The 11,319-nt window shown below is 28.9% G+C and overlaps 3 protein-coding genes across 6 annotated transcripts in view; 1 reads left to right on the top strand and 2 right to left on the bottom strand.

Annotated features, from left to right (window-relative positions):
* LOC125066904 (RNA/RNP complex-1-interacting phosphatase homolog) overlaps nucleotides 1–5,324 on the bottom strand; it is a 38,949-nt gene extending 33,625 nt beyond the window's left edge. For both annotated transcript variants that reach the window (XM_047675222.1, XM_047675221.1), the window contains exons 1-2: nucleotides 5,182–5,324; nucleotides 5,042–5,117 (exon numbers count right to left, since the gene is read on the bottom strand). In XM_047675222.1, coding sequence (XP_047531178.1) covers nucleotides 5,042–5,117; nucleotides 5,182–5,204 — 99 coding nt within the window. In that variant the 5' untranslated portion in view covers nucleotides 5,205–5,324. The remainder of the gene's footprint in view (nucleotides 1–5,041; nucleotides 5,118–5,181) is intronic.
* A 2,412-nt stretch (nucleotides 5,325–7,736) lies between these two features.
* LOC125066776 (protein DPCD) lies at nucleotides 7,737–9,872 on the top strand. 3 transcript variants are annotated; one of them, XM_047675043.1, is made up of 4 exons: nucleotides 7,737–7,873; nucleotides 8,120–8,447; nucleotides 8,900–9,136; nucleotides 9,649–9,869. In XM_047675043.1, exons 2-4 carry the CDS (start codon nucleotides 8,175–8,177, stop codon nucleotides 9,751–9,753), a joined length of 615 nt encoding a protein of 204 aa, XP_047530999.1. In that variant the 5' UTR covers nucleotides 7,737–7,873; nucleotides 8,120–8,174; the 3' UTR covers nucleotides 9,754–9,869. The 3 variants fall into 3 exon arrangements, with proteins under 3 accessions (XP_047530999.1, XP_047530998.1, XP_047530997.1); XM_047675042.1 differs by having other exon boundaries at nucleotides 7,757–7,873; nucleotides 8,072–8,447; nucleotides 9,649–9,872; XM_047675041.1 differs by lacking the exon at nucleotides 7,737–7,873 and having other exon boundaries at nucleotides 7,973–8,447; nucleotides 9,649–9,871.
* On the bottom strand, nucleotides 9,805–11,138 carry LOC125066777 (nucleolar protein 16). Its single transcript, XM_047675044.1, has 3 exons — nucleotides 10,939–11,138; nucleotides 10,606–10,866; nucleotides 9,805–10,115 (listed from the first exon to the last, which is right to left on the bottom strand). Exons 1-3 carry the CDS (start codon nucleotides 11,034–11,036, stop codon nucleotides 9,860–9,862), a joined length of 615 nt encoding a protein of 204 aa, XP_047531000.1. The 5' UTR covers nucleotides 11,037–11,138; the 3' UTR covers nucleotides 9,805–9,859.
* Nucleotides 11,139–11,319: the final 181 nt, after the last annotated feature.

An 11,319-nucleotide genomic window follows, 5' to 3' on the forward strand; every position in this document is an offset into this window, starting at 1 on the left:
GTTATATCATTACGTGTCGATAAACGATAAATAAATGTACGTATTCGGCTTTCGCTATTGACCTAATAGAATGAGAGCACGATATCGGGCGTACATTACTTACTACCCAGTGTTCCCAAGCCTGTCGTGCCGTTTTATGACTTTTTTATTTGGTTTGATTGCTGGAAACGCAACACCACTGTCCGATTCAGATTTCAATACCGATACAACACAGTGGTATACAAAAATATTTAGAAGTTTGCTTTAAAAGCACGACGCAAAAAATGGATAAAAATATCCCGTTGCCTAAAATTTATTGTAAATATATATTAAAAACTCACATAATAATAAAACGTAATTAGTATTTTTTTTTAATTGATAATTGACTCTTGTTACAGTACCAGTACTTGTGCCAGCTTATTTTCGAAAAAATACAAAATTAAACCGAATATGATTGATATTTAGCATATCAGCAATAAATGTTTTTGTTGTACAATATATTAAATAGTATCAACACTACAGCAATAGACTCAAGTACGATATGTTAAGTCCAAAAAGAGTATCTATGAAATAATAATAATTAATCAAATAAGTTACACTTTTAAAATTATTTTAGAATGACAGAACTAGCGCTAGCTTACAATTCATATCAATAAATAAAATATTAGAAATATAAAAACAACCAGTAACACACACATTTATATAACTCAGCCTTAACTGGACAAAATGACAAAAAAACAAAGAGCACAATAAGAAAAGAGCAATATTTATAACTTTATAAGACATCTTCGTGTGCGTGCATAATGGAACCGTCTGATCAATGTCGTTGTACCAATTGTGGCCTGTGCTAGAGGTGATATCGTAAAAGTACATTGCGAAAGAAAATATTGTTATTGTCATGCATCAAAGACGTATTTAGCTGATTGACACAAAGTGTTTAGTCTGGCCTGGTGGCTGCGAGAACGCTTAAGCTGATGAAAGTCAAAACACTCGTAAAAAATGTTTATCGATTGTAGTACTTTGGCAGCGAGAATTATTTTTTATCTCGCTCATAAATTTCATATCCATGTTACCACCTTAATGCTATTGGATACTATCTCGTTGCTATTTATGATCTCCAATATAATGTCGGATATTTAACATCTACGAATTAAGATATGATTTATTGATTAATTTACACAAACATATTAAACATTGATGAAAACAAAAATTATGTGACAAATGAAAAATAAGGAATCATTTTAAATTATAAGAAACCTAATCTTGGTAGTAAATAACAATAAAAACACTTGCATAGCTGAGTTATATCAAATTACACCTACCGATTGCCATTACGGTAATATCCCTTTATAATTCAAACTAAACAAAACATGAAAATTTATGATCAGATCCCGTTGAATAAAGGAACGGAATCAAAGCGCCACAGATACCGAATGAAGGGTTATATCTTTAGAAAAAAACATCAAAAGATGTAGAGATAAAGAAGAACCTACTATTCAAAGAGCACAGTATGAGGCACCCGCTTTATCAAATACAGGATTAATCCTTACGAAGTCGGGACAGTTACCTTCATAGAGGACAAATGTTTTGACACGTCGGTAAGCAAATAGAGGATAGATTTAGAAACAGGATTATTATGATCTTTTTATGAGCAATTGTGTTAAAAACTTAACCTCTTATCATTTCAAGTAAACTTAACACACGTTGCTTTAAATCTCAAACATTACCATTACATACCAACTTTATCAACGTCTCAATTACCGGAGGCAGTAGAATACCGAAATCTTAAGACTCTTTAAGCTGTATAATTGTCCCACATGCTCCATTTAACTCCGTGGTAAGATCAAAAGCCGGTCCGCAGACTAATATACCAAGGTTCGCCCCTAATACAAGAATACGAATACAATAAAGGTAATTATATTTTTACAATAGTATTAATAATGAAATATTAATAAAAATATAAGAATTTAGATGAAAAACGAATCGGAATTAGTTTCTATTTCTAAAATATTAAATAATTATATAATATTAAATATTTATATTAGATAAATAAAATCTAGCAGATTCTCGACATGCCATATTAAACCTATTCTATGTTGATCGTACTGTGCCAAAATCCATCAACAAAGGTGCAAAAACAACTTTACCTTTATAAATAAATCGGATGAATGATGCACATACAACAAGTCAATATAAGTCACATAATAATACATGCTGATTTTTTTTGTATACCCTTTTGATGTACAACGTTACGATTTTGATTACATAACGTTAAATTTAAAATTAAGCAAAAGAAATCATAGTCATGCAAATTATTTTATTTTATACGATATAGGTTTTGCCATGGCAAAGGCAGCAAAGCAACGATTTTAAAAGCTATTATAATAGATTCAACAAATAATAATGAAATAAAGATAACTTTGAATAATCCCATAATGTAGTCATGTTATTTTGAAGATTACTCAGAGCAAATAGACTGACAGACAAAAGTAAAATAAATATTTGTTTTGAATTAATCAACTGGCAAATGGCGGTATTAACTTATAAACATTTTTTAAATTATTATTAAAAATAGTACAGCCCTTGGAAGTTATTCACAATGGCTGCGATTCAGTGATGGCACGCATGCAATCTACACCGCGTGCTCGCCCGCAATCCAACCTGAATTGTAAGGGTCCTTATTGGCAGACGCGGCATTGTGACTAGCTATAGTCACTTCGTCTTTTATGAGCCACGAAATTTTGTAAGGAATTCCTGAACGATTCAATAAATGTATAGAGATATGTATTCAAATTTTGATTTGATATGATATGACCAATATTTATATATTCTGTAAAAACAAACTAACAACTCACCGCAGAATACGATCGTGAAATTTCAGAATGTTATATGACCCATCAATTATGATAAATACATAATTATAACATTTAATGTATACGTATGCAAATAGCGCAAATGAGTTCTAATAGAATAGCGATTTAAAATAACTTTAACAACAGAGATATCGTGGGTAATGATTCTTAAACGGCTCTCCAAACCAGCAGAATTACTAATTACAAAACTCATTTTTAAACTAGCCGAGCGTGAATGGATTATTTAATAATAAATGGTTATTTACTGTTATTATTAATTTCAGTATACGAAATATATGTATTTTTTTTCTTATATTTATATTGTAAACAGAACGCCTTTATTGTTTTATTGCAGTGCCAGCCAACTTAGCTAAGTCGCTAATTCTGCTGAAGAAAATATAATAATTATCCCTTATCAAAGGACCTATAAACGGTAGTACAGTAGATGCAAATGCTATGCATAACAAATTAACACAAATCGGAGGCTCTGTGTTTGTCATCTAACTGTGATACGGTCAAGTGAACGCCCAAGTTTTACAGTTAAGCAAACATGTATTGTGAGTACTTATACGCCAATAATGCGTTTCATTGTCGGCGTGCCTTTGCTAATGTAGGTGCAAATGCTTCTAATTCAAGCACAGACTCATTCTATTAACCAAATGGCGATAAGTTTTCAATGTTTTCCCTCGATCCTCTAATCTACACCAATAGTGCTATTGTTGTAACCTAAAGTGATGTAGGTAGGTCTAGATTTCTTAGCAAATTACTAGTTAATTTCAATTATTCAACAACTCTACTAATGGATGGGTTACTAGTTAATTTTGCAATTCGCCGAAAATTTGCAAATAAATTGCCCTACCTATGAGTTACCTTGTCAAACTATGAAAAATATTAAATTATTATACTTAATAGAATATTATGATTTCTTTAAATGCTTAAAAAATTTAAGTAACCATTTCAATCATCAATTCAAATTTAAAGTCACATAGCGCCATCTGTCGAAATATAAGTTTATTGTTTGCTTACATAATCATAGACATAATAATACCAGAAGATTCCTGTAGATGGCAGTGACAAGAAAATGTAATGCTTATTATCTGTATCTGAAAACTAGATGGCGCTTATTTATAACATAAATAATTTAGAAATTTTTAAAATACGCAAAACCAAATTTGATAAATAAGTCTACATGCAAGAACTCAGTTTTAGAGGTTTATTGAAAGTTTAATAGGTGTTACAGTAATTACATTAAAGTTTGAGTCCCCTAGATTTCAAGCCTTGTTAGTAGAGTTTCTATTAATTTATATGGCACCAGTCTCAAAGTATAATCTTTCGTTATAATAATCAAATATGTTGATATAAAAACTGATCTAAGCTATCAATTTAAAACCCCTTAATGTAAAAACATTAAAAAAAAACTGCCTGTAAAAGTCTGACTGCTGGACAAAGATTTCCAGAGTGCTTCTATGCAGGTTGATGAACACACATAAAAGAGTTGCTCCAGAAATATACAAGTCCTCTTACAAGGTTATCCTTCACATGCACAGGATTAAATTATGAACATAAATAATCACATTAAATTTGAAAACGGTATCAGTGTTTCATGAACTTCTCATTTAGATCGGAACACAAAAATTTTATAAGTATATTGGTTACAGCATATATTTGTCACCTAATGCAATACTACAGTTTGGAATAATCATAATATTTATATTTTAAATTAATGTGAGATTACAATTTTGATTCCCGCTCCAAATTTTAACAAGCTTTAGTTTTATTAGTTTAAAAAAATATTTAACATCACTGTTGTTCAAGCTTTACCTTATAAATTTTAATTTTAACGACTTTACTGGTAATATACTTTTGAACTATGCCTGTAGTCAAATCGCTTTTAAATGATTCTACTGTTAGACATCATACCTACTTTGGTTTAACTTTAAATTAATAAAGAAAAAGTAATGAATTATTTATTTCTAATATATTTATATTATAATGGATCCATATGTGATCCTAATTCTATGTTATATATAATATTTATTAATAAAAATCAATCTTTTTCACTTGAATATACAGTTTTCTACCAAATTATTAATTGTTTTATGAACTAAACATGAATTATAAAAATATAAAGAGTAACACTTGACAAAGTTTACCAATTTTTATTTAATCAACTATTAGTTTGAATCTTAGCTATAAACATTTTCACTCACCTTATGTAATGGTACTTTAAAGCATATAATCCTTGTTCCATCAATGACTTTACCAAGGGCTTTGTATGGTATCCATCTTAAAAGAAAATATGTGTGAATCCAAGTTACTATTTATATTTTGATTTACAATATGGTCGTACCTGTCAGGGATTGATCCCACCATTTTTTTATTAAATGATCTCAATATTTATAATTAATTATTGTGTATGTACTAAAAGTTCTTATTCTTTACTTAAATGTTTAAATCCACCAACACAAATACATAGGTAACCTCCATATTAATGTCAACTGTCAAGTCAATTGTGTTATGTGTAGTTTATTTTGTACCAACAAATAATCTGTATTTCGCCAATGTCACGTAGAATGGAAAAAATAAAAAGGAGCTAGATCGGAACGGTTGAGAGAAAATTAAAAAAATTTAGCTTTTAAGATAAGCAAAATCGGAGTAAATTCCTTGTTAATCATAATCTTGTTAATGTTAAAGAGATGAATTATAAATAATTGTTAAAATAAAAATTATAAAATGTGAAACTCACTTGCGTTTATTCACAACTTCATTTTATAATAATTAATTTACTAGATTTATATAAAAAATACCAAATGACCTAAAACAACCATTCAACATTTATAGAATGATTTTAGGAAGGAAGGTGTCAAAAATAGGTTGAAGTTGTTGTGTTATTATCAGTTCTGAGTTTTTTATTCTCAAGCAAAGACTCTACTCTACGGTAGCCATCTATATTTGAAGCCATAAGATCATTAAATATATTTTTGAAGAAGCTATCTATCTCGAAAAACACAACTACAAGACTGACTAGACATCGCTGCACTATAAGACTGTTAACACGTTCTCGTTCAGACAGCAAGTGCTCACGAACTCTTATTTTCGCTAAGTAAGTTGATGTCCACAAAAGTCCGTAACCAGTTGGTGGAAGTTACCCACAGGCACGCGCCTGTGATGCGAAAACCAATGTCACTTCCGAATCACTATCGATAGCAATAAGCTATGGTTAGAAAGTCAATTGACTAGATAATGCAAAGAATGTTTAATTAAAAGGTAAAATGTTCCACGAAGCTGTACAATATGAACAATGTCGTCACTGCATTGGAGTGTATTACAAAAATTATTAACGCGCAATTGGATAACGTGGGTGGCTGCTAAGCTGAAAAGTGAATGAGCCTTGAGACTTTTTCTTTGAAAAGTCTGGTGGGGAGAGAGAGAAGATGATATCTAACTCTTATTGATCTACGAGATAGCAAATACATATATGACGATTGATCCTCGGAAAAAAACTCAGCGGTTCCTTTTTTAACTAAATAACAGAAGTAAGCAAAATGATGTAAGACATAATGCTTTGAAAGTAACCGATATAATAGTAAAGTATACTAATCGAGCAGTATATAGGATTTAGTATGTATATAGAATAACCACAAAAACATTCGGACTCCCTCTAGTAAAGACAATTCAAATATTTGTTCCGAAAATCAACTTCAAAGGAGCAAGTAAATGCCTACATTCCATTATGATCTTTGCCGATGTTGACGGTCGGTCTGTATGAATTATAATTTGAAGAACTCTTGTGAGGTATAAGAATAAGGATAACAATTTGTGTCCCATGAGATTGCAGAACAAATTATTTTATAAAAACCTAAGCTTCATCATTAAAGTTACATATTAAAGGGGTTAAGGAAAGCTGAATTCCCCAGGCCTCGAATCTTATAAGCTATTTAAGATATATCGAAACTCAGAAAAAAAGGTCATTCATTACATCAGTTGATTTTTTTAAGTTGGGTATAGAATGGGAAAAGAGAATTCAGTGATCCACAAACATGAATTTAACTAAAGTTTTTCTTCGGAAATTAGTTAGGTATCTTTTATTTACATCAAAAACTCAGGACATTCCTTTTATGTCGTAAAATGTGTATAAGGGTAGAGTAAGTGGCGTTATCCTTACTTAAATTTCAATTAGCCTTTGTTTTAATGTTACAGCTCATCATCAGCAGTAGGCAATTACGAGCATTTATAGCTAGTTTTATGGTCTTGGATCAGCATCATCAGCAGGTCCTGATTTGACCATGTCTGCAACAGTCAAGACATTGGATCCTAAGTTAAAGGTATATTTCGATAGGAAAGGACATATAAAAAAAAAATGCGGTAACCTCTCACTGTAACAATTAACGATCTGTTTTCAATTAATTCGAAGAATGGATTCGGATCATCCCGCAAAATATGAATTCTTAATCATAGATCTTATCTTTAGAAATGTAATTATACCATAAATTATTATTTAGATTTAATCAACATTGTTTGAGCTGTTGGATTAGCAGGTGAATAGTTAATAATTATTATTTTTATGGTAAAGTTATTAGAAATACATTTGGTCTGAACATCGACAGGACATTTTCTTAAAGATTAGATCAAATAGAATCAGGTTCAGGCGAAATATCATTGTTTATTTTAAAAGTTTTAATCGAATTGAAAAATAAATGAGTATATACAAAGAAATTACCACGGTCAATATACTATGTTAATTATATCTAACTGACAAAAATAAACTTAATGTATTTTATTCCACATAATATATTATTTATACAAATTCAGTGTTTTAATCATTAAAAATCCTTCATTCTGTTGGAATCTTGGTCGTTTATAAAGCGATTATATTATTTTTCCACACAATGACACAAATGCCAACGACAATGTTGTCAAAATGACGTTGATGTTCGATTTTTAAATCAACATTAATGAGTTTAATGATTTAATCAAATCATATTGTTATTACAATGAAAGTTTGAAATTTGAATTGTTGGATATAATTTATTGGCACATTGGTCAGTGAAACTTCAAGACAAAATTTTTTTTACTTAAAATATAATTAATCATGATCTAACTTTTCTTAATTATTTCTACTTACCTTTCATCATTAATATTAAAAAGAAAATAGATTTAACCAAATGTTTTTAATAAACAAATATTGTAAATTATGCATACGTGGATTGAAATAAATATTTTGTTATACGTTGCTATAGAAACACTATGAAAAGAAAATTTAATTTGGTTGAAAAAATCGATTCCAGTGGACAAGGCAATAAATTTGAGGGTTGTTCCTCGGAGACTGACAGAAAATACAAAATGTTTAAAAATACTATTTGGTATAATTTATTATTGAATGCAGAGAAAACTTGTTTAAAGGATGAACAAATTAAAAAGATTCATTACAAATTTGATGATGGGAAGGAAATGGTTGAAGAATATAATGTTGACACAAAAGTTTTGCTTAGGAGAGCTTGGAAAATGAAGGGAAAACTGGGAGGAGAGGGTAAATGGTCTGTAGAATTAGGTGACCCTATTCCTGAAACAATACCAAATGCTGATTCTATTGCTATTATTGAAAGTAAAGATCAAGTAAGTTAATTACCAAACTGGAATTTCAATTTATTTGATCCATACTAATATTATAAAGTATATTATAAAAAGATAAAATATGAAATTGTTGGTATGTACATACTAATTGGTAATCTCTACAACTAATGATACAATTCTAAAGTATTTTAATTTGTTCAAATCTATATTATGCCCTGAGTGTCATTGTGTATCAATTATATTTATATCATATTTTTTCCTTAGTTAATTATTGCAACTGTGCAAATCTCAGGTTTTGTAATATCAGTATGTAACTATACCATGCCAGAAGATAAGAGTTAACGAGTCATTTCTATGTAAATTTAAAATGATTTACCAATTATAAGATTGTGATTATAAGGTTATTATTATTGTTGGTGATGTTGGAAATGTTATTAGGGGAACACCAAAAAGGTTTTAAAAATACTATAACATATATTTTTATTTGCTTTTAGCCTGTTTTGCTAAAACGGAATACAAGGGTTAATATAGAGTGGAGGATAAGAAATCTTCCTTATCCAATAGAAACATATTCTATAAAAGCTCAAAATGATGATAAGTCCATTGTTATTAGTACTTCGAATAAGAAGTATTACAAAAAACTGGATGTGCCTGAATTAGTAAGATTAGGTTTGCCAATAGAGCAAATGAATATTGATGCTACTCACAAATACAATACACTTATCATTACAGTAAGTAAAAGTTTTTATTTTAAAATACTGCATACTTTTATTATATAAATTGCTGGTAGAACAATGATATTACTAATAACATTTATTTTGTTTCTTTTTTCTGAATGGTATAAAGGTCTATAGGACATATTTGATTTTGATATAAATTAATTTATTTTGTCAGTAAGAGACTTCTAGGAAGTTTTGTTGGTCTGCAGTTTACGGTGTATTACGGCTGTTGCTTCTTTTACTAGGCAATTAGTAGATAATGGTCTACGCATAATAATTTGTTAGTGTATCTTAACAATTAATTTTAGCTCCAGAGGGCTATACCAAAAAATTTTACCAAACGGTAAAATTTTTTTGCTGTATATTATATTTATTTTCTGAAGTCGTTACTTTTTTTATTTGTTATAACAAAATTGTGTATAAAATTGTTCTATATAGCAAAACTTGCCATTAAATTAATATTAAGGAATGGAATTAATTAGTATTCAAATGATAACTTAATTTTAACAATCATTTTGTTGCAGTATAAGAAGCCACAGGAATTGTTGAATATGGATAAAGAGTGGTTTGAAGAGTTGAACAAAATCAAACCTATTAAAGATGTACCAAATGAGTGTAAAACACAATAGATTTAAACATAATAATTTTATGAAGTTTACATACATAAGTTAAATAAAAAGTTCAGTTTTATAATAGATTTATTATTTTAGTTTTCTTATAACAATATTGAGTCTCTTAATCACTATCGTCCATCACTAAAGCTTTAGCTTGCTCCTTTAATGCTTCTTCACTTTCTTCTTTGTCTAATAATCCTCTAGATTTCAGATACTCTCCATATTGTTTAGGTATACCCATAAATGTTTTTATCTTTGAACGTATCTGTTTCCAAGTTTCTTGATAATAATTCTTTTTGTCTCTTGCCATTGCTTTGTAATCATGCCCATATTTATCCAATAAATATGTTATGTATTCAACTTGCCCTTTGGGCAGCCTAGAAATAGAAATATGAAATAATTATTACTATAACTACATACTAAGTATCATTAATTTTTTTATAGAGAAAAGACTTTCATAATAATATTACATAATAGATATTTAGAGTATATGATATTTACTACTGATAGGTACTACCTACAATAGCTAAGTAATTATTAAAATATCTATAGATATTGCTGTTCCAGAAAGTTTTAAATTATTAGCATTATTTTATTTATTTTTTAAATTCATTAACTGCAAAATACTTAAAAAAATAATATACTAATGAAATAAAGATATAAATATTAAATACCAATGTCAGTTCTTTGTATACATAATGTAATGTAATTTTTATAAAATCAGAATATTTATGGTAATAAATATTGTTCTAAAAATGAGTGAGCAAATGGTATGTTACATCTAATTACTTGGAGCAGTGTTTTTTTATAAATGAAATGTTGCTTAAAATTACATGAACATATAAAATAATATAATAAACAACTTACATGAATTTTCGTTCCCTCGGGGCTTTTGCTACTTTTTCTAATGTTTCTGCTACTCGTATTTTGGGGGGAACTCGTTTTACCGTCTCTTCCTCTTCTTCGGTATCAGATTCACCATTCTTTACAATTTGTTTAGCTATACGTAGTTGTTCTTGTTTAAAGTTAGGTATTTTAATAGCCTTATTTGGATCATTAGCAAGTCCCATTTCACGAAGGTTACGATATGAAGATTTTTTGTGATTCCACGCTTCTTTAATTACTTGACTGAAAAAAAAAAATTAGGTATCAACTTTTTAAAATGTAGATTTGCATTATTTGATATGTCGGATATAATACCATTTTACATCGCCTGTGCTTTTTTGTTTTAGGTGCATTCTCTTTCTATTAAGTTTATGTAAATATTTTTTCTTTCGATGCTGCTTTTTTATCTTCATTTTAAGTAATGTTTAATATATTTATAATTGAAAAACAAACACTTGCAATGCTTTGTTATACGTCAAAATTAAGGTTAACTAACAAGAAGTAAGAACAAGACAATTGACAGATGACGAAGTATACCAATACAGAAGCCCACGTGCTCTTGACATTTTAAAAAATTACAATATTTTGAAAAAAGGCAATTGATCTCATTGTTGTTAGACACCCAGTTATTGATATTTAAATATTTAATCCATCAAAAAATAATAAAATATACAACAAAAAATTACCCACCGTACC

The sequence above is a fragment of the Vanessa atalanta genome, chromosome 10 (genome assembly GCF_905147765.1).
Source record: "Vanessa atalanta chromosome 10, ilVanAtal1.2, whole genome shotgun sequence".
Taxonomy (NCBI): domain Eukaryota; kingdom Metazoa; phylum Arthropoda; class Insecta; order Lepidoptera; family Nymphalidae; genus Vanessa; species Vanessa atalanta.